The 23,956-nt window shown below is 36.4% G+C and overlaps 2 protein-coding genes across 3 annotated transcripts in view; one reads left to right on the top strand and one right to left on the bottom strand.

Moving 5' to 3' along the window:
* Positions 1-7,980, top strand: part of LOC149088714 (uncharacterized) — a 98,319-nt gene extending 90,339 nt beyond the window's left edge. The window contains exons 6-7 of the mRNA XM_089249278.1: positions 3,815-3,898; positions 4,485-7,980. Coding sequence (XP_089105404.1) covers positions 3,815-3,898; positions 4,485-4,931 — 531 coding nt within the window. The 3' untranslated portion in view covers positions 4,932-7,980. The remainder of the gene's footprint in view (positions 1-3,814; positions 3,899-4,484) is intronic.
* Positions 7,981-12,490: 4,510 nt separating this feature from the next.
* The window catches only part of LOC149088713 (pre-mRNA splicing factor cwf19l2), a 32,515-nt gene continuing 21,049 nt past the window's right edge, over positions 12,491-23,956 (bottom strand). For both annotated transcript variants that reach the window (XM_089249265.1, XM_089249270.1), the window contains exons 8-16: positions 23,261-23,317; positions 22,876-22,941; positions 20,925-21,033; positions 19,479-19,573; positions 19,183-19,299; positions 16,600-16,755; positions 15,923-16,003; positions 14,033-14,134; positions 12,491-12,656 (exon numbers count right to left, since the gene is read on the bottom strand). In XM_089249265.1, coding sequence (XP_089105391.1) covers positions 12,522-12,656; positions 14,033-14,134; positions 15,923-16,003; positions 16,600-16,755; positions 19,183-19,299; positions 19,479-19,573; positions 20,925-21,033; positions 22,876-22,941; positions 23,261-23,317 — 918 coding nt within the window. In that variant the 3' untranslated portion in view covers positions 12,491-12,521. The remainder of the gene's footprint in view (positions 12,657-14,032; positions 14,135-15,922; positions 16,004-16,599; positions 16,756-19,182; positions 19,300-19,478; positions 19,574-20,924; positions 21,034-22,875; positions 22,942-23,260; positions 23,318-23,956) is intronic.

Below are 23,956 nucleotides of genomic sequence, written 5' to 3'. Positions count from 1 at the left end.
TATTTACTTCATCATAAGATTATGTAGCGGTTCCACGAATTAGATGAAATATTTCGTGGACCAGCGGTTGAAGAACGCTGTTCTAGACCACATCGGGCTAAGGAAAAACGCGATAAAATTGCAGAATTATTATTTTGAGAGGTCGGGGTCAGCGAAAAATCGTCCTCCAATTATCTCTCACATCAAGTTCTTTCCAAATTGGCGTTACTAATTTCTGTAACTAATCTCGAAGTTAGGGTTTTCAAACTAAATTAGAAAATTTCAAGAATGTGTGAATTTGTTCACTTTTTTCCTCATAAACTTCAAGCTTCAACCATTCAGAAAGAATACACAATACCCATACGTGAACCTGGTACCCCACACATTTGGGATCAATACCTTTATATGTCTATTGACCTCCTCTGTTTATTGCAGCATTTATAGTCGACAGCAAATTCTCGTTTTGCAGCTCGGGGGTCACGTGAAGTCTAATTAAACCATGAATCACATCTGAGGAGCGATTCCGAATGCTACGCAACTGGAAAATCGAACAAACGATATTGGCAATAGCCTCTCTCCGTGAATTTTGTAAAGCTCTTTTTCTTTCCCCCAGTGGTGGACTTCGTCGTTTTGTGGCTCTATCGGCAATATGTGTCCAAACTTTTTTGCAACTCTATAGAAATATACTTACGTTCACAAATGAACAGGGATCACTTAAAATGGCATATACAGGGTGGTTATAAATAAACTGACACTACTCAGACACACATATATTGCCCATTCTGATGAAGGTATTTTAATAAAACTTGGTATGATAGTCAGAAAAAGAAATATTATGCGATAAATGTATTATAATGGATACAAAAATGAAATCACTTATGTACAATTCACCAAAATGTCAAATAATGCATTCATGAGAAAAAAAAATAGTCATTATAAATCAAACTTGCAAAAGAAGTAATAGAAAAATAAGTGTGTTAGCCGAGATTATAGTAATCTGTACAATGCAAGATCAGCCATGTACATTTAACCGCAATGTTACTCTATGCAATAGAGTTTATCAATAAATTCGATAGCAAGATTAAAGTACAAAATATTATGATAGATAGACAAATCTCAGTAATTCAGACTCTAACGTACTGACCATGTCACGTGCAGCACGTTTTGAGGCCTAAGAAATTTTAGTCTTTGACGTGGGTTGTAATCGACCAGCTCTCTCAGATGCTCCTACTCGGACTTCCTCATCCTTTCAAAGTGATGACCCTCTGAGATTTTTTGGATGTAGTTAAGGATGGTTGGAATATTCAGGTCTTTTCTAATGTCATCCCCCCCCCCCGATGTACTTCGGGGCACGCACAAGGGTTGTCAGTATTTTATTCTGTTGACTTTGCAGACGCTGCATGTTGGTCTTTGAATCATGAGCCCATACTGGGGCGGCGTAGGTCACGATAGGTCTAATGATTGATCTAAACAATATGACTGTTTTTAAGAGTTAATCTTGCACTTGGGAATGTAATGCGTGACGCCATTCCCATGGTTTGGGTAGCCTTGGTTCTTACGTGATTTATTTGAGGAACGAAAGATCATTATTGATTTAGAATACATCCCAAATATTTCACTTCCTTCACAGGTCTTATGGCTTCTCTGCCCGGGTAGATTGGTGCTCTAGTGAATTTGGTTCTTTTTGTTAGCCAGACGAACTGGCACTTGCCGTGATTAAGCTCAACAGCATTATCCTCATACCAGTCTTCAACCTCCTCCAGAGTCTCCTGCAGATTTTCTCTGCATTTGCCAGATTTTATGTTGTTTGCGATAATAATTGCATCATCCGCAAAGAGTCCTTTGACACATATATATATTCTGCTTCCCATTTGGGGGGGGGGGGCAGAAAAGTCATTGATGTAAATGGAGAAGAGCTGAGGCCCAAGAACTGATCCTTGGGGAACCGAGGCTCTTATTTGACGAATAGAAGAACAAGCATTTCCCATTCTTGACCAGAAAATGTCTGTCTTCAAGATAGCTGTTGAAGAACAACACGTAGTGGTCAGGAAAACCGTATTCCACAAGCTTGGCTAACAAAGTTACGTGATTCGTTTTATCAAATGTCTTGCTAATGTGCAAGCATATTGCGCAGGTCAATTCCTTGTGGTTAAAGGCTTGTATTGCGAATTCTACGACTCGATGTAGCTGTGTGACACAGGAGTGATTACTTCTGAATCCATGCTGCTCAGGACGAAGGAAATTAGAGGAGTCGAGATAGTTATTGAATCGTGTAAAGAAGGATACGTTCAAAGAGCTTAGATAGATTGTTCAGAAGGCTGATCGGTCGAAAATGTTTGGCTATGAGAGGGTTAGAGCCGGATTTGTGGATATAGGTTTGATTACTGAAAGTTTTCATACTTTCGGGAAGTGGCAAGTTTAGCTATTGAAAATGTTGGTGAGAGACATAAGGGCAGATATGGGCAGATTTTTGAGAGCAAGATTGGAGATTTCGTTCAGGCCAGAGGCTTTCTTGATCGAGAGCTTGTTAATAGGTTCTCTAACCTACTCCATAGTTGTTAGCTCTGAATCTTGAAACTCGCAAAGACCCTGATGGCGTGCGTGGTTTGTTGAGAAATTCTTCAATCATATACAAGTGTTCCCGCTGAGTGCCAATCGGTTGATTACTGTTAGGTTCGAATTGACCCTCATAAGTTTCGGCAAGTACTTCCGCTATCTCAGCATCAGTGAAGTCCAATTCACCTCGTCCGTTTTGAATTTTGGTAATTTTCTTGCTTTTCTTTTTGCAGATCTTCCAAACTTTCCATAGGGAGCCTTCACTCGCAGTGTCCTCTTCAACGAAGTTCGAGAAGCGCTCCTTGCCAAATTCTTTGATTCCTTTTCCCGTCGCTTGAGCGCAATTTTGTCCAAACGACAACGAAATCTTTGAAAAGATTTTCTTATTTTATCTTTGAGTCTAACTTTTTCCTTCAGCTCAAGAGAGATTCCAAATTTGCTTCCCGCGTATTTGATTTTTCTAGTTGAATTGTGTAGTGCGGATTTAATTCTGTCCGAAAAGATGTTCGTTGCTGCTTCAACTTCCTCCTTGTTTGCATGCTGGAGCTCGAGAACTTCGTCAACATCTAGCATCCTTCTGAAGGAAACCCCCATGGACCGGCAGACCAGCTGTTGAAAAGCACAGCGTCTAGACAAACCTGGAAAAACTTCCCATTCCATTTTTTCCCCTGTATTCTTATGAATAAAAATATTGATAAAATATATAAATTGTCATTTTTTCAACTGAAAATCATTTCTGAAAATATACTACAGTTACTAAATCTTTAAATAAATAATAAAGTCACCGCAATCGTTGGTCCCTTGCCAAACAGAAACTGGATAAAAAAAACATGGGAAAATAGAATAGCAATGTTCTTGGTGGCACGTTTCCAAAGAACATTCCTACACTTTTTTTTGAGAAATTTTCCTGTTAGTGGTCATTCGCCGGGAAAATAACACATTTTTTTGGTTATTACCCCCTTTCTCTGATATTACGTTATAAACATATATTTTTAGCTTTTCATTCCGAATAAAGTGATGTTTTCATATTTTATTCAAATAAATGAATTCGAGAAACTTCCGGGGAAAAACTTTTGAACTTTTTTATTATTATTGCTTTGATCCCGTTCCAATGGTTGGAGTCCATTTCGGGAGATATCTATGATTCGGGAGAGTCATTTTATCTATTTATTTCGAGTCCCCTTTGAATATTTAAACGATGCTTTTCTGCTTCATATGTTTGAGATAATTATTTAAATTGAATATATATTTGTGTATAATATTTCTTTTTAATGCACAGGTTTATTGCATAATTTGTGTCATTTCTCAGTATCAAGAGTATTTAGCCGGGAGAGGCCGAGCTGGTCAGAGAGCCAATTGCCAGGTGTGTGTGTGTACGATAACTTCAATACTTTTTATTGATTGGTTTCATTCTTGTTAATTATGCTCTACAACAGGTGCGGTCAGCCTTTTTTCGGTTTGAATGAATGAATGAAAGCCTTTTAGAGGGATCAGGCCAAAAAGAGCAATTCCGTCATAAAAGTATCAAGTCCTAGGCCAAGTTACATTCTGAATAACCTTCGAATAGGACATGCGAGAATACAAGTTGTATTTAAGTGAAGCCTCGGCTTACGCATTTTTCGGCTAACGAAGATTTTTCTGCCTTAGTTAACGAATACGAATTCGGCTAACAAACATTTGCGTTGATATAGATGCACGCGCTAACATAAAACAGCCGCGTCGTTAGCTGAATTTCACGTCCGATTAACTCATATCAACCTCGTAATCTCGGCGGAGCCGACTGATCTAATGTATATGCATGTAAATGAATTAACATCATCATCGTACCCCCCCCCCCCCAGACTTTCAAATCTATCTCTGCCTATGCTCTGCGTGTTAATACTGAGTAAATACAAGTAAAGAAGTTAATAATTTCATGTTTGAACTCATCGTGATGTCCTCTCTTTCAGCCAATCCCGACAGTCCGCCTGCAACCAGACATGAGCCACAGCAGGAACATCCCGTCTGTGTCTTACCAGGTGTCTCGAAACGGCAACGCGTCCGGTTTCTTGATGGTCCCGTCACCGAACTCTTCCAGTATGACTTCGAAATCGCCGCAACCGACGGACATGAGTTCGATATCGGACGACTTGAGTTCGAACGACAATTCGCGTCGATCGGCTAGCGAGGACTCCTCCGCCAACGAGTCGTCGACGGTCGGCGTCGTCAAGAACCGTTGGAAATGCTCGCGGAAGAACTCCGGTGATATGATCGATAGAGACGATCTCGTCAACAGGGACGGGAACATTAGCATCACGATAAAGAACCCGGAACAGATCGGGTCCCCTGCTCAGATAACTATCAAAGTGGACACGGATGACACTGACCAAACAAACGCCGACGAAAACTCAACGTGACATAGACTTACTTCGCACTGAAAGTGTTCAACGAGCATTTTATGACGCTGTATTTGAAAAATGCACCATTTTTTACATTTTTTTTCTCACCACAGTGTACGTAACCGACGACACAACCTATTAATACAGATTTTCGTATTGAATCAAAATAATTAAAATACTGCATATTACACAGTAATGAAAATAAATGTGAATATACATAATAGACGAATATATACACGTATTTTATAATATATAAGCCATAATCTACAAGAGAAATGTAATTTATAAGAATGTTATATGATGTTGGTAAATATTTATAATTTAGTAATATATAAGTTATGAGTCTCTGCCCGGATACTTAAGCGCTCCTCACACGGGGATACTGGAATCACATAGATACCAGAAGACTCAGTATCCAGACGATCCAATACGTGTTTCTATTTTTCTATGGCGCCCCTCAGACGGTGATATTTGCGTATTGGCGTCGAGAAACCCTCTGCAACGGGGTCACTGGCGAGTTAACGTGCTAGTCGCACGGAACTCTAGTATCACAATTGCCGAAATGTTGCGTTGATGTAGGCCAGTGTTTCTCAAAGTCTGCGCTGCGGCCCCCAATCTTTGCCAAGGACGTAGCAGCGAGCTGTGGAAATGATTGCCTATTCATGCTTTGAAGAGATTCTTTTTCAGATTAGTCTGGGCAGAAACGCAAGGAGGAGCATGGAAGGCTCCCCAAGCCAACCAACTCAAGCTTTCAGCATGGTCAGGAAATTCTGCAATGATGTTTATTCCAAACAAATGGAATGATTTTACAGCTAAGATCAAATATTATAATTATAGATCATTAAAATTTGGGAAACAGTTCCGTAACTGATGATAAAGTTTTAATGATTGATAATTATTTGTAATTTGTAGTCATTTTACGGATCCAGGATAGATTAATTGGATAATTCGAATTTCGGATACGTCGAACTTTTTTCCAGTGACTTTGGACTTCAAATTAATCAAGTTTGACTGTATTTCCAGTTTTAAAAAATTGAAATACCGAAAAAAATACATTTTATATATGCCATTTCAATCAATTTCCTGATAATCTGAATGTTTTTGAATGTTGGTAACTCGAAATTTTTTTCGTAGGAAGAAATTTTTTGCTCCCCCCTTCCCCAAAAGATAAATCCTGCGCATACCCCCGATTCTGTGGAACCGCGAGTAAACGTTGTCAGGGCAAGGACTCCGCGGGTGACAAAAGTTTGAGAACCCCACTGGTATATAAATATATATATATGAAAGTTTGCCTTTCCTCATTCTGTAGAATGCGATGAATATGGAATCGGATTCCTGTAATATTTTGGCCGCAACAAATAGTCTACAATTACATATTCTCTTCAATGTATGGGTGTACCTACAATTTTTTTCTATTTTTATAGTGGAGATAATAGTGTACGATGATAAGATCTTTATCGCTGCTAGAACCACAAAATATTATTTTTTTTCTACCCAAAGCACAGGGCTTTGGGAGGGGCTTTTCACGGGCTTTGAGAATTTTTTCTAGTAGCGCCGTGTGAAGGAGAACGGGCAACTCGAATCGTTTAGTCTCCGAGTCTTCTGAGCTCCGGCTACTAGAGATAGATTCGAATATCCCGATTTTATATTGATAACACAGAGGCTGTAAATTTTTCTGAACACATTAGTAGGGACCAATGTAATCTAAAGTTATTTAAACGGTGGGAATATATTATTAAATCGTGATTATTGTTAAAACTTGAATAATTAATCGGATTAAATGTGTTGAAATTAATTATAAGCTCTTTTAGATGTTATTACTTTCTCAGTTATTCGTACAGACAATTGGAGAAGTAGCTAATTTTGTATTTTTCGAATTGCTATTATTGGTTATAGTGACATTGATAAGTCATGTGACTAAAAATATTAATCAGCTCTTCTGTCATCTTCACTTGACTGTGTTTATTTTTGTTATTGCCTTTAATTGTACAAGGTGGTCAAAAACACCATTAGACATCTCTAAAATCATTAAAAATTAATCAATGGGTGTTTGAAAGTGTAGTTTGCAATGAAATGCTCGTCACGATCGAAAAAATGTGTGAGTGTTTTTTTTATAAAGACTAACAAAATGATTAGAAATTCCACGTATAGATGGAGCTTTATCATAAAGCACCAGGAAAAAAATGGGGTAGACGCCGTCTACCCCCCCCCTCCTCCTACCAGACCGTGTCATAGACGCGGCCACAAGTTTCGACGTGAATACGTTTTTTGTGCCTTCAATCGTATGGTAAGTACTGATAATGATTATCATTGTCTTTGGAATAGCTGTTACAAACGATACCAATGCAGTCTATTTTCATTGTGAATTGCTCGAGATACAGCGGAAAACAATTTCATTACAAATGCGGAACATGAGTATTTTGCACAGACGGGAAGAGATATTGAAACCGGAGTAATATCATTGAATGCACCTTTGCAATGTGTATCTGATGATGCCATTGCTTTTGACGTGCGTCGCGTACTTTTTGGGATATAGCGAAAACAATATCTTACGAATCAGGGCAGCACGTCTGAACAAACGCAAACATAACAGTGCATCTATACGTGAAATTAAAATAAAATTACAACGAAACTATTGATCGATGATGAGCATTTGACTACAGACCGCACTCTCCTACGTCAAATGGTTGATTTTATATCGATTTTTGAAACGCGTCATGGACTTTTGGCGCACCCTGTATTATTTATTTCTCTTTTTATTAAGACTCAATATGGTTGTACGTCACTGGAATTGATATAATCAAATGTAGAAAAATTTTATATTCACTTCAGCACCGCAAAATCACACGAATGTCGTTTCTCGACTTGAAAATCGGACGTGTATCGTGCAATTTTTGTATTTTTAAATTTTTATGAGATGTTTTACGTACATCACACAATGTACTCACTTATAGAAAACTGAACTGTTTCAAAAAATTAGAACATAGTATTTTGCATTCACTGTAAATATTTAAATATTTTAGCACAAAAAAAGAAGACATTTCTGAAGAACCGAAGAGATAATTGATTTATATTGTAAAAACTAAAATTTATAGAGAAAATTAATATTGTGATAATTTTAGTATAAATAAAAACAATTGTTGAAATTGTCATTGTATTGTTGTTTTCATTGCACCAGACAATTTTTTTTGGTCATCCCTATTTTGAATGTAAGGAATTCATTAAACGGCAACGTATTTATTGAAATCTAAAATTTATACCAATTTCTCTTTAATTTAAATTAATTTTGATGTTTTCGGAGTCATGCCAAGGCCGGGCAGTAACTGGGATTTTTTTGCCCCCCCCCCTTCCCACTGTAAAATTTGATGATTTTATGGCTGTTTTCGTCGGGTAAGGATCCAGAGCAATGTAACGGAAGGAGCCTTTTATTATGTAGAATAGTCAGATCGTCCCGTATTTTAAGGGACAGACACGTTTATCGTTTACTGCTTGGCTCGTGGGTGGGGAGATTGCCCCTGTCATCCCCTCCCGGTTTTCATTTCTTTTTGAAATTTGCCGCTTTCTAAAGTTTGTTCTCTTACCTGTTATCACCTCATGAATGCTTCCAGGAAAAGACTCATAAATGCACCTGCAGCGCTAATTACCACCGCCTCCTATCACCTTCGGGTGACAATTACAGGTACACATAGAAAATCACTAGTGCCCCTACAACGTTAATGTCCTGCTCCTCTCACCTTAAGCGGAGGGGTTGTCTTATGATAGGAGGTGCATTGCAGGACAACCCCGGAACACCCTACTACTACTACTACTACACCGCACACCAACTCCAGTCATATATCGCCATACGGTAATTTCCAACCAGTGGAGTTGGGTGGGAAATTAAGGCTCCATCCGTCGGTGGTCGCCCTCGGCCAGAACCTCCTAGAGATAGAAGGCCTCCGCACTCAGCTTGTGACGTCAGTAAGCAGTCCATTTTCCCTCAGAATATTCAGGGAAAAAAAATTCCCTGCTCGTGCCATCGTTGTGAGGAAAAGGAATGATCGGGTTCAGAATTGGCGATTTCTATGCCCCACATCCAATCACTACGCGGTATTTGTGAGCCAATCAGGAAGATTCTACGCCAAAATAAGAAACGAAATAGGATGCTGTGTGTCAAAATGTGGCAAACTTGCTAGGTATTCTGAATGACGTTTATGGCAAACAGTGCAGAGGCGTTCTATCTCTAGGAGGTGATGCCTAGGCTCGGTAGGTAAAAAAACTTGCTTCGAATGTTCTATGCCCGGATTCGAACCCATGGACCTTGATGGTAACCTTCACAGTGGAAGACGAGCGTCTTTACTTTACCACTGCGCCACTCGGGCCGTAACACCCTGCTGTCTTGTTCAAATTTCAGGCCCGAAACTATAAATGGCCCAGAGCTTAAATTGCCTGAACTTTACCATTTGAAAATCGTGCGCAATGTGCAAGCTTTGGGTAATACTGAGATTTCCGACATTAGTTTGAAAAATATTGTTTCGCGAAATAAATGCTGGAAAAAAAATTCATATGCATATACAGTCAAACCTCGTTAATGAGTCATTCTTGGGAGCGCAAAAATATGACTTAGCAAGCGGAGTAAGACATAGCTGTGCCAATTCCTGCCTGAGGGTAATTGGGACTTCCAAAAAGTGACCCGGTAAGCGGAGTGACGTGTTAACCGGGTGACGCACTAACGAGGTTTGACTGTATACATCGCAGTTTTCATTTTTTTTATGATAATAATATATTTTTTAATTTTATTTTGTTTTCTAATAATTTTTTAGTATTAAATTGAAATTCAGCACAATTCCTTAACCTTATTCACGCGTGTTTTTAATACTTTTGAATACGTGCTCGTGAATTCGTTTCCACAAAGAAATTCAGAAACAAAATTGAATGAATTAAAAGTAAAAATGAGTCCGTGACAGGAATTGAAAGCTACGTAGTTTCCTTCTGAGTTTCCGAATAAATGAATCAAACATTGAAGGAAAAGAAAAATTATGCAAATTATAACATGCAAGTAAGTATTCATTCTTTCTTATTTTATCTTTCTCCTATGAATGAAAAAATAAATGTATTTTCTTATTAATTTACTCTCTTCATCGCCCTATTTCTTATAAGAAAATGATGAGATATTCATATTTTTATTGCATTTTTCTCTCCGGGTATGTTAATGATATCATTGGACATTATCGCTTTGGGAATTTTCCTTTCCATTCCCGACATCTTGATCATCGATAACGAATAATGTTTATTTTACGAATACGGAAAAAATAATTATGTGTAATTTAAAGATGACGAAATTTGAATACATCAAGAACGGTTGTTTCTCATTATTTTGATAAGAGTTTTAAAGAAAAATTAATGGGAAGTTGTTGAAGAGACATGTTTATGCAAATTTTTTTAAAAAAATGTAATACGTCGGGTGGATTTTAATGTAGGTTTTTCCCTTCCCGTTTCAAAGCCACGGCTTATACAATCAACTAGCTGTTCCCCTCGGCTTCGCGCGCGTGGATTTGATAATCTGAAAATTCCCCCTTAAGGGGATTTAATTTTGAAGCATCTTTCTTAGTGAGCCTCTACATAATAAAATAAAACTACAATGACGAAATTTCATATTTTTAGCTCCAGCGATTTCAACGTGGCAATGTTGTGTCGTATAACATTTGAACCTCCCCTTTTTATGGCCGTTTTGTGCCGTATACTTAAACTTAATAAGTATACAACTAATAAGAATTTGAAATGTGATCAATTTTCGTAAAGTGACGCTCCAATTCTTGACTTTGCAGTCGATAATTCAACGTAAGCTATCTCAAATGCGTTATTCACGTCAGAAAAAAAAACACACGTTCGGATTCCTTGAATGGCTCATCCATTTCCATTCAACATTAGGAAAAAAACACGCATTAAAATATTAAATCATATAAAAAGAAAATTTCATAGCATTAATTATGAACCACCATCGAACCAATATTTAGAAATTACAGCATAAAATAACAAAAAATCTAAAATGTTCTTAAGTAGTTTTGTTTGAAATTAGCATGTTATATGTATAAAAATATTAATGAAATTTTCCATCATCGAAATTCCTGTAATTAATGTCACTATACTGATCACACAACTTGAATGAGAGAAAACAGCAAATGTAAATAAGCACACATAATTCATTTTTAAAAATTTTCCAATGGGAACATTATTCTAATGACGCATCAGTTTATTACAACAGCTGCTATTAAATGCAAAAAAAGGGCCATTTTCCTTTTTAAACATTCAATTCCAAAGACGTTTTCCCACGGCGCGATGACAGGAAAAGTGAAGAGAAAACAAGGAATCCATTTAAAAGTAACGGCAACGCGTATTAATTACAGCGACAAAAATCACATCAAACTAAAACGTCAAGGAAATTAAATAAACCATTAATTTTTACGTCCTTCATCGATGAAATGTCAGGGAAAAATTAAAACTTGCATTTTTTTCTTCTTCATAAAGCATATATTCGCTAAATGGTAATAATAAAACGCATTTTTCTGAAATACGGTAGTTAGTTTCGAGGAAATTTGCTCTTGATTAATCTCATTTTCTCCCACGTCTTCAGTTTGTGGCAGCGGATTTCAAAGTTGGCGTCGCGATTGATGGTGATATCACTGCTCGTCCCATATTTTTAAAATACTAGATTTTTTGGTCTTTCCGTCGCGGCACTTACTTTTAAAAACATGATTTTGAAGGCTTGCGACATTCAAATTAATTAACCTTCACGGTGCTCCCATCATCCGCATATGATGAGCATAGTAGCATGCTCAATCATCATGTGGTGATTAGAAAAATTCTTTCTCTTCTAATAATTTCAATCTTAAAAAAAGATTGAAATTATTAAGGTGGCATATAGATGGTGTAAGCATACATGCTTTGGTTTTCATAATTTCTCTATTCTCTGACAGATTCTTTTTTTCAAGGTGAAATGCTTTAAACGACGTATAGATGGCGCACGCCAGGGGTTTTGCACCCACGTCCTGTGGACCAAATGTGGCCCGCCGATCATTTTTGAGAAAATAGCTACTTAACACCAAAAAATCTCTTTGCAATTTTTTTTTACTCACGAGTTCTGCTAAGAACACGAGTTCACAAAGGCCTTCCTATCGTCATAAAAGGAGCTTTCCTTTCTTCCGTAAAAGGACCGTTGTTTCCTGATGCAGAACTATTTCAGAGGACCGCAAAAAAGTTAAAGAGTGGTGGCCACTGAAATCCATACTGCTGTATGGATTTCAGTAAGTATTAGTTATCCGATTTTTATATATCGTGATGCATATATGCTTTTATATTGGATTGCTTTATTTTGGACACCCGCATGGGCATCTTTTTTCAGCTACTTCTTTGGGCATTTTGCCTGTCATGCTAATATATATCTATATATTAGCGAGATCTCATACATGAAGATAAAATTATTTCTTTCAATACACAGATACTAGAATGAAGGGAAAATTGTGATTGCTTCAATTTTGATTGGAAGTTACTCAAATTTCATTTCTAAAAAAAATCAATAAATTGATCCCAAATAAATATCAACGCAAATAAAATGTTTATTCCACTGATTCAAGTTCTAAAATATTCTTCATATTTCCACCACATATCGACCATTTTTAATACCTTTTCACAGATACCATCAGTGGATTCAGGTCTCTCTTTTATTTCGTATGAATCCATTTCTAACATCCCTCCAACGATTTCCTGGTGAAATAAAGAAAAATTACCTTAGACAAGTAAATGATTCACATAGAAACTCGTGACTATAGTCATTGTGTTATTATTCTTTTAAGTTGTCAATTGCTGTTCAAAATTGAGAGAAGAAACCCGAAAAATTTCAACTGCAGCAAAAATCTTCAGTAGATAATGCAAGAGGTTCTGAACTCTTCAGACCCCTGCAGGACTGGAACTAGAGGGAATAAAGGAGGGCAACTTTCCCATACAACATATTTTAGAGATAAATTTTAGAAAAAGCAGGGTTTTTTACTTGAAAACATTGTGCAAAAAACACTTTTTAAAAAAAATGACAGAGTTTTAAAGTGAGGGAGGGATGGCTGCAAAATTAAGTTTGCCCCTCATGGTGGAAATCCTAAAAACCGCCCCGGACCACTGTCACTGCAGTTATTTCAAAAACCAACTCAAATTTCAATCACCATAGAAACCTATAAAGAGACTATAAAAAAAGATGGCATTTCATGATGCAAATAATAGGAAAGAAAACAGATTAAAACTATACAATCACATTCTTATTTGGGATTAGTGATTACTGCTATGGACAGATGCCTATCACAGATAGGTATGAAATATCCGGTTCTCTTATAAATTTTTGACTATAACTTGATAACGCAAAAAAAAAAAAAAAAAAAACTTGTCAAATGCATATTTAGAATGATAAGTAAGTTTGAAAAGCAATGTTTAACACTTCGACTTGCTCATGAGCATAACACATGTGAGTGTGAATGAGACAGTCCTGCACTTCCATTTTTTACAAGAACTCTTACCCTTTGCAACTTTTTTCTTTTAATGTTCCATTTTTTCAATAAAGCTTACTTTAATTTATAATCTTTTGTAGAATCTTTGATGAAGGAAATTTGCGAAATTCATAAATTGTGTTGTAACAAATATGACATATGTCACATGCCACACTCAATTTTTCCTTTTCTGTGAAATGCATTTTAAATCACCATAGCATTGCAATTTTTAACAAGAATTACTTATAAGCAATGTTGTCGATTTTGCTGATAATTAGCAACATTTTTGGTAGGAAACTACCAAACTTTTGGTGGTCTCATCCACCTCATTGGGCATTTTGCCTGTTGTGGCCTTGTATTTTTATTTCAATTAATGATGTCCCATATTTATGATCCCAATTTTCCATATTTTTCTTAATCGGAGATATGGTCACCTCTAATCATAAAGAAATAAAAACTTTATGAACAGAATTTGATTGTATCTGATTATATTGTAATCAAAAAAGGCCTTGGAAATGTCAATCTCGGTTAAAGTTGTGAAATCTTATATGCCATCATACCCGAGTTTGACTGAAATCAACAAAATAAAATAGTCAAAAGGAATATTACCCTTCCAAAATTTTTCGGGAAGCATTTGTCATCCTCAATAACGTGAGCAAAGCCACCATCATTCCCGAACTCGACACTAAAAAAAGGTAGCCCTTTTGGAACCTATAAAAGATAGACATCAATTTACACTTGGCAAAATTTAGCATAAAAACAAGTTCGAGATTGGTCTTACTCATACAAGATGCCATAAGATGCAGAAATACATGGGAGGGTACCAAAAAAAAGTGCACTCATCCCTCAATATATGCAGGGGTTACAATCCAGGAAATGAGGGGGGGGGGGTTATACAAATACAGAAAATCTGCGAATAACACAAACCATAAGCGTGTTTTTCAGACATCTTGTTTATATCTAAGTTGTTTGTGCTGCAGTTGTAAAAGGAGGCGTCCACTGATTCCCACGCGATGTTTTCTGAAAGGCTATTATAATGTCAGTTAACTGTTTCTTCTTTATTTCAGTTAATTTGTTAGAGTACGTAACTTTTTAAAGGTTTCAAACAGCTGGCTGATGCGAAGATATATTTGTGAAAGAGAGAAAATTCAAGTGCTTGCGGGGAATCAAACCCATGCCCTTTCACTTTCTGGGTGAACGTCCTAGAATATCATTTCCCAAACTTTTTGTGTTACATCCCCTCCTTCTCCAGAAATTTTTTTCTCTCATCACCCTCCTACTCAATCGAACCCATAGGGTCCTATGTCAAACCATTAGCTTTTATTGCCCCCCCCCCGGACCGTTTCATTGCCCACTTTAGGAAACACTATTCTAAACCACTAGACTACAAAGGCAACAAATATCTTATTCGATCGAGATATTCATTGCCTTTGTAGTCTAGTGTGTTCATCCGGAAAGTGAAAGGATGTGGGTTCGATTCCCCACAAAGGCACACACAGTTGAATTTTCTCTCTTTCCTAAATATATCTTTGCATCAGCCAGCTGTTTGAAATCTTCGTATGGATAGCAGAGAGTGACATCATCTTTGGATATGTAACTTCTGACTGGAGCAGTGGCTGAAATTGGTTAAAGTTGATAGAGCCTGGGCCATATTCAGTTTGAAAGAAAGAAAGAGTATGATATAATAAGGCTTCTTCATTTTTTTCTACATAGGAAAAATGTACCATAGATGGGTCTATGTCATCGAAACACTCCACTGCATATTTATTCTTACAAAGCCCTTGCGCCATGTTGCTCATAATGAACTTCTCTTCCGCTTCTTAATCTTGATCACGTTCGTGGAGTATCACTTTGGTTTCAGGAGCAGTCAGCTCGATTAGTTCTTCCCCTATCGATTTCTGAATTGCTGTTAATTAATTCACAAATTTCTTCTATGTCCGTATCATTAAATCTTTCTGCATCCACCTGTTTTTCTGTTATAATGTCTTTCATAACCTTTTTACGGCTGGCTACATAGAAAGGAGGATGTGTCTTCTGGCACACAGTAGCCCAAAGTTCTTCCAACACATGGCAATCCACAGTTCTAGCAATGACACTAGTGGCATCAGTGAAATTCATCCATGACTTTAAGACTTTCCTCCATTTGCATCGTCTTCCATTGCGCAATCATCATTGAGTAATGTGCATAGCGAGCCATACATGTTCGGTAAACATCCAATCAAGCAGCTGAATGCTAGATGTGGAGTTATGGCATATTGAGGACTAAAGTACTACGAAAAACTTCAGGATGGTTATTTTGAATGTTTATTTAATGCATATAATTTTTTTTCTGATACGAGAATTAGCACTGAATCAGTGTTTTCCAGAAAACTGGGAAGGAGACAATGAATATAAAATCCATAAATACGGAGGCTCAACTATGTTTTTTTTTATTCATTAATATCTTTAGAATGATATGAAATGAAATCGGAGCAAAAAAGTGATGCATAAAACACTTACAGAATTCCGAATTCCTTTTTTTGACAGATCTATCAACTTTTTATTGTGAGACCACTCATACTCTGATTCGTCTATAGCTTTCTGAAATAAAAATGAAATCATCATTCACAAACAAAACCTCAATTACAAACATGCATAACTCTATGATCATCATGACTTATAATTATGACTCAAATTAACAAATGGTTGAACAGGAAATTTGCAAGGAACTCTGAAAATTAGAAACACAAAAGTCCACCAGCATAGTGAGACAGTCATATCTGTCAATTTGGTATAAACAGTTTTGATTTTCAGTGATTGGGGGAAAGAAAAGAACTTGAGCTTTTTTTGGATCATGTTCCTGATATATATGCAAGTTAAAGGAATGATTTTAAGACTTCGTGGTTTTATTTCAGGTTAATAAGAAAAATCTTTTAGAAAATCCCAAAGAAAATCAAAACAGATGGCATTTGTGTACTAACTGGTCTCTTTTCACTGTAGTAGTGAAACTGGAGAAAATCAAGATGGAGCAGCAGTATACACTCAAATTTTTGGTATCCCCAAATAATTTCAATTTCTTGTAAATTTCTGTAAATTCTATTTCAATAACTTAGATTTTCAATAACTCAAAGCACTTCACTGCATATCGTCATTAGGCAAAAACAAAAACAAAAAACTGTTAAATAACATTAACATACCTTGAAATACAAAGGTGCCATGTCCCATGTGTCCTTGGGCATTGGTATACATTCAATGAAAGCATGAGGATAAAATTGTTGCTTGACACTAGTTTCCATAAAAACCATACCTTTTCCTTGATCTCCAAACATTTTCATTAAACCCCGTTTGAAAGCCTGAAATATGAAACCGATCATGTAATAAATCACTTTAAAAAGTATGAAATCATATCTTTTACTTAAATATGATATAGTACACTGGTGAAATAAATTAAGAGCATTTGCATATTTTATCGAATTTCATGAAAAGAACTGAACTGAATGTAAAACTACTGCTTCAAGACAAAAATGAAAATCTTGTACGTCAAATACGTAAGCGTGCACTTGAGTGTAGGCAGGGCCAGTAGAGAAACAGGCTTTATAAGCGCGCGTAAGTTAAGATGCATTTCATTCACTAGCACACCTCTGCGAATTTCTTGGTGTTATTTTGCAGCAATCGGTTAATTTAAAATTGTAACAGTAAAAATGAGTAACCACCAATGTTTAGATGATGGAATGAGGTGGCGAATTGTGGGGAGGCTAGAAGCATGCCAATCTCAAGTCCAGATTTGTAGAGAGTTCAATTTAACGCCCAGCGTCGTGTGTAACTTATGGAAACAGTTCCAGGATACCGGATCCATCGAGAGAAAGCCTGGGCAAGGTCGTCCAAGAGCCGCCGCGGCCAGAGAAGCTCGCCATTTGTCGATTATAGCGAGGCGTAACAGGAGTGCTACAGCTTCTCAGCTCTCTCATGACTTGTATGCAGCCACAGGAACCCATGTATCAAGGGTGACTGTTTCCAAAAGACTTCATGAGAGAGGGTTGTTTGCAAGAAGACCTGCTGTTTGCGTCCCACTCACTTCTACGGACAGGAGAATCCGTTTATCATGGTGCAGAGAGCATAGAGATTGGAGTATGGATCAATGGGCGACCGTTCTCTTCACTGATGAGTCCCGGTTCAGCCTAAGCACCGATTCTCGCCATACGTTCATGTGGAGAGAACCAGGGACCCGCTACCTACTCTCCAATGTCCGCGAAATCTACCATTATGGCAGAGGAGGTTTAATGGCATGGGCAGGCATCATGTTGGATGGCCGTACACCTCTCCATGTCTTTGAAAGAGGCACTGTGACTGGTGTGAGGTATAGGGATGAGGTCTTGGAGCCCTATGTTTGCCTTTTCAGGGGTGCAGTTGGCCCTGAGTTGATTTTAATGGACGATAACGTGAGGTCACATAGAGCTCTTCTGCTCGACGATTTTCTAGAGAGTGAGGATATTCACCGGATGGATTGGCCAGCCAGATCTCCAGACCTTAACCCTATAGAGCATGTCTGGGGACGCTCTGGGGAGGACAATTGCAACTCGCAACCCCCCCCCCCTCCGGGAACCATGCAGGGAATGAAAACAGCGTTGCTGAACGAGTGGGAGCAATTGCCACAGGAAATGATAAACTGCCTTATTTCAAGTATGAAATCACACTGCGAGACCTGTATATCTGTAAGAGGGGACCATACCCCCTATTAACCCATTTTTTTGTTTATTTTGCAACCGCTGTGTCATACCTTCCGACTCCAACGAGTGTTACGCATGATCATGCGTGTGTATTACAATTATTGAATGGTTATTTGTTTTGTATTGTATCATTGTATGTACATATCAAATTTCATTAAAATCGGTAAAGTAGTTCTAGAGATAGTCGACCAAGTCTGCAAATTCTCTTAATTTCTTACACCAGTGTATATATATATATATATACTAGATATATATGAACAGGTTTAAGTTACAGTGGTGTAAGTCACATTTTCAACAATTCTAAGTCCAGTAACGCAATGTAAAAGTGATAAGCTGTTGAGAAAAAAAATTTAACTTTCATAAGTCAATCGTTTGCCACTAGATTTTGAAATCACAAAATTTTTTAACATGAAACTCTATTTAAAAAATATCTAGTAAAACCTTTTTTCCCAAAATGAGGACTTTTGACTTACACCACTGCAACTTTAACCTATACTAGATATGAGAAATCATATCTTTTATAGACCTTTACAAAACCTATTAAAGCAAGGTATGCCACAGACAGCAGCACCAGAAATAACTTTTCCAACATTGTATTTATATATGCCAAAATTCTATAAATTACATTGTCCATGGTACCATGGCTGGTCCTGTTATGATGAACTTCAAGATTGTATCGACTCCTGAATGCCAGAAGCACGAATGTGAATTTTTTTTTTTCATCAGCTGGTGGGTTAAATGAATATGAAAAACATAAAATTCAAAGTTTCGTTCAGGACTGAGGAGGCTGAACTGCATGAATATGCACTAAAGATCAATAAACTGAATAAAATGTCAGATCATATCTTTCTCCCTTATGAAAAGAAAACCCTCAAAACATTGGTTTTTTTTATGTTTTATACTCACATAAAGTAACAAATAGTATTATTCAACTATGGATAAGAATCTTCAATATGATTTCACTCTAACATCATAAAAGATATTAGTAAGATGATATTATAAAATCAGTACTGTATTTCTCCAGTTTTCGAACTGAAAAAGTATTTCAAATACCTGAACTTCAGCATACTCATTCTCATCCAGTAACAAAGTCGATGAGACGTGAGTCACTGGCACAATGAAACAGTGACCTTCCGTAAGTGATATGAAAGGTGGACAGCACAGAAATACCTAAGCAGATAGATAAAAAAAGACATTCAAAATCAGAGAAAAAACACATTTGTGCATAAAACATATTATAATGCATTCACCCCTGTGCCACATTCAATCAAGAAAATCATTAAATTGTCCACATTGAATTTTAATGAGCAAGGAAATAATGTAAGATAATAATACACACATTCACTAACCTCGTTACCTTTCTCAACAATTGTGTGCTTGAGCAATCCAGGTTTATCTAGACAAAACCGACATCGGTCAAGTGCAAAATTAAGATGCTTGTAATCTGAAAGAAAAAATATGCCAAATTGTATTAGTACAATCTAGAAAGGTTATGATGAAGTTACTTTAATTTTTTTTTCAATATTTTTGACAATATCTGTGATTGCAGCATGGGAATGAATGGCACATGACCTTTCGTTAATATGTGCATGGTCGCTCATTTTAATTCAAACAATTCATGTTTCACTTACGAGTGGAATGGTATTATCTCGAATGCAACTAGGGTCACTGATCTGAGTATTCTTATTGATGAGCGGCTTAGGTTTTCTGAACGTTGTTCAGCGGTGGTCAAAATTTAAATAGAATACTAGGTTTAATTTTCAAAAAGGTCTCTTTGCGTTCTCCTAAAGTCATTCTTCCACTTTTCGGAGGCTTAATTCATCTCACACTGGAGTATGCTGTAAGGTTTTGGAGACAATAGAATATTAAAAAAGTGTTTCTTCTTTCCGCCGGAAATCTGGCCCAAGACTTCTTGCATACTGGGCAAGTTCACTTATGATTATACCATAGAGAGACAATCCTTTTTTCCCCCTTAAAAAAACATGTGCAATATCCTGTTCACCTTAGCATATTATCCAGAAAGCCCATTGATTTCCTGTATCTTAGCCGAGCAGAAAAATCATTATCCATCTCTATTGGCACCACCTGGAGGCCATTGGCTGAAGTTAAAGAGGCTGCAATCTGGCTCTACTCAGCAAAAATCACGCTACTGTGCATATTTTAAGGGAAAAGGGATTGTCTCTCCATGGTATAATGGTGAGTGCGCTTGCCCAATATGCAAGAGGCCCTGAGTTTGATTCCCAGTTGAGAGAAACAAACAACACGCTTTTCCTGTTCACCTTGGCATAATATCCAGAAAGCCTATTGATTTCCTGTGTCTTAGCCGAGCAAAAATATCATCATCCATTTCTAAAGTGAGCTTTGTTTAAAAAATCTGGGAAAACAGGGTGTTTGTTATAAGAAAAAAATCTAGAAGGGTAGAGTTATATGGGGAAATACAGGAATATCACATTTATGAATCATGTCAATTAGCAAGTGAGAGCATCAATCATGCAATAAATCTTTTTTCAATGTTAGGTATCAACAACTGATGAACATTCCTTCAATGTTATGAACTCGAGCTCTTAGAATATCTTGAGAAAATGCCATAAAAACGGAAATGAAAGCAATGAAAATTGTGTCATTGTATCGGCTATCCATACAAAGGTTTGAACAGCTAAATGATGCTAAAAATAGTGAAGGATATTTTTGTGCCAGTGATATTACCAAATTGTATAATATAGAGTGGTAAAGTGCAACACAGCTCTACCGTCTATATACGTGACTTACAAAACTATATAGATTGAGTTTTTCACCTTTTATAGCTTTCTGAATGTCTCGCTCTTGTTTTGGAAACTTATTCATTTTCTCTGCCGTTTTTCCAGATGCATCTTCATCACACTCTTCATCCATTACTCCTTTGCGCTTATTAAACGTAAAGAGATACACACCTCACATTCAAATCACAATTAAAATTACACCAATTTGTTCTAAAGAATGTATGCAAATATGAAACGCCCATCCAAACCTTGAAAACTATAATAACTTATTCATTTGGGGCTGTTCATAGCCATTGTTAATCATAATTCAACAGAAATTAAAGAAGAAAATACTACCTTTTTTTTCAAGAATGTTAGTTAACTTCAGTAACTCACAAATATGAATAATTTCAGTTTGAAAATAAATTGAAACTTAACTTCCCGGTCCATAGTAATAATTATACTATACTAGACTTAATACCAGGAGCTGCCCGGGTTTTCTTGAATTATTGGGAGGATTGAAAAAGTGACAAACCATTATAAAGGCATAAACTATCATACATAATACTGGCATCATTAAAAGAGTGACAAACCATTGTAAAGGCAAATGCATGTCTAAAATGTATTACTAAGGAACCACGGTAACCAAAGTAAACGTTCCGAAAGTGATTGTTGAGGCCAAGAAACCATTGTTGCCAGACAGTTTTTTTTTTTTTTTTTTTTGCCCATTTCAGGCATTTGCACAGGTCTGACAAACTTTTAAGTAGCCTATCGTTCAAGTCAGGTCCCGTTTAGTACATATGCAAAATTTGACGACGATCGATGTAAAATTGTAGATTTTAATAAAAATTAGACACAGACAGAAAATCAATTTTATATATAGATAAAGTATACAATAAACTATGAAACATATGATATCTCAGCTAAGAAACATGTTGGCTTACAAGTTTTGTTGGCTAACAAAGATTTTTATTCTAGGTTTTTCTGTCATGAATACGGATTCGGTTAACAAAAAATTTTAGTTGATATGGATGTACAAGCTGACCTAACGTCGTCGCATTGTGCGCTTAAATATCTATCACATGCCAACCAAAACAAATTTAGTGAGTTCCATTGTCACTGGAGTCAGATTAATTTGTTTCTACCTCAGAATTGCTTTCCAGAAACACCTCTTCTTCTCTGAGAAAGATTTCCAGTCGTTTCGTTTATAATGAAAGATTAAGCTAAGAGAGAAGCCTTAGACTTGAATGTTTTCAATGCATACAGCAAAACTCTTGATATCAAATCAATATTAAACTCTGAACAGTCTAGACATTCTGGGAGCGTATCTGCATGCATGTGAGAAAAGTAAAATAAAGAGATGTGTTCAGTTTTTCATATTACTTCGAATTCACCTTCACCCGATTGTGAAGTTATTTATCTTGGCTTTTGGTCAGTTTCCATTTTTTATAGTGCTGCTTATTGTTTTCTATGAAATTTTGGGCAGTGCCTGGAATGAATTAAAACATTTTCCATAGAAACCTATGGGAAATCACGTTTTGTCAAATGAATGAGATTTCAAAATGAATTACCTCCAATAGTTGAGGTAATTAGTATTAACCATTTACACGTCAAATTCAGATTTGAATTTTATTTCCTCTTTTGATCCTTTAGTTTCAAGAAGTAAAATATAAAAAAAAACAGGAAAAACTTTCCATTTTTTCTGGATTTGCCATGCCCATAGAGATACTACATTAAAATTAAAGACAGAAAAATTGAATTTTAATTCTTTCTTTAAAATTAGGTGATTTAAAAAAAATCAAATTTATGATTCAAGTGCTTAAATGAATGAAATTTTTGTTTTACAAACTAAGTTTGGAATCTCATACATTCGGGAGCAGGATCAAATGCTGTTATGGAAGATTTTCTTTTCTGTTTAATTAAATGGCTAAAATTGAACAATGTCCTCATTTGGAACATTGGCCATCAAACAAAAAAGAAATTAAATTATATCATGGGTTATACTTACTGAAGAAGCAGCATCAACAAACATTTTCAGATGGTCATCAACAGAAGTACTTTTTTCTCTTTCAAACTGAAAGTAAGAAAAAAATATGTTGTAGTAACACCTAAAATTACGCCCCATTTATGAAAATCACGTCATGAATAACTATTCAAAGGTCCAAGTTCAATTATTTTACCATATGCTGATCATTTTATGAACACAAGGGCTAGTTCAAACAGAACCCATATTTCAAAGCTGATTCCAAATGGCTACAAGATGTTCTTGTCCAAAACCAAGATTCAAATACTGACACATTCATGCATTACATATCCCACTCCCGAGCAGCAAAATTAACTGGAATCATAAGAAATTAACTGGTTTCAAAAATATAATAAAAATGTGCACTTACTATGTGTTGCAAAGTCATTTTCTCATCATCAAAATGCTTGGTTCTAAGCTGCCCAACCTAAAAATAAGACATAAAATAATTAAAACAAAACAAATTAATAAATTAAAAAATAATTTTCGCAAATGAACCCTTCCTGTACAGAGACGAGATATCTCATACTGGAGTGAATGTAAGAAACACGTTTGAGCTATATCTCTTTTCTTTTCCTCTTATCGAGACTCTTTGTTAGACTCAGTGTGATTTCGTAAAAATTGTTTCATTTGTTAAAATTAACTCAAACTTTACGTTCACATAAAAATTATCCCCAACTATATATATAAATCAGAAATATCATCTATCTTTAATGTCTAGGAAAAAATGGGGCAGAACAGGGTACCAAACGTCTGAGTACACATTATTCTCAAACATGAAATTAAAATTGCACAAAACTCTGTCATACAGACAGACAGACATGACCGCTGACCGCCCAGAGAGACCATCATGGGATGGTTTGCACTCTTTCCCAAAGGGATGGACGGTCTCGGAGAGCTGTGTACCTAAAAGTCTGAGTGCATATGTAGTGTTGTGTTTGATTTTTCAGTGTTGCCATCTATATTTCAGAAGGGAAGTGAGTGATGTGTTATGATTGAATTACATTTGTACTGTTTGGAGGTCTGTTGCTCTCTGTGGCGAGACTTTTTAAAGGGGAGATCAGCT

This window comes from Pholcus phalangioides, unplaced genomic scaffold (genome assembly GCF_987345545.1).
Source record: "Pholcus phalangioides strain wild (caught in Gottingen) unplaced genomic scaffold, Ppha-v1.0 ptg000003l_1, whole genome shotgun sequence".
Lineage (NCBI taxonomy): Eukaryota > Metazoa > Arthropoda > Arachnida > Araneae > Pholcidae > Pholcus > Pholcus phalangioides.
This window is presented reverse-complemented; position numbering and strand designations above follow the sequence as displayed.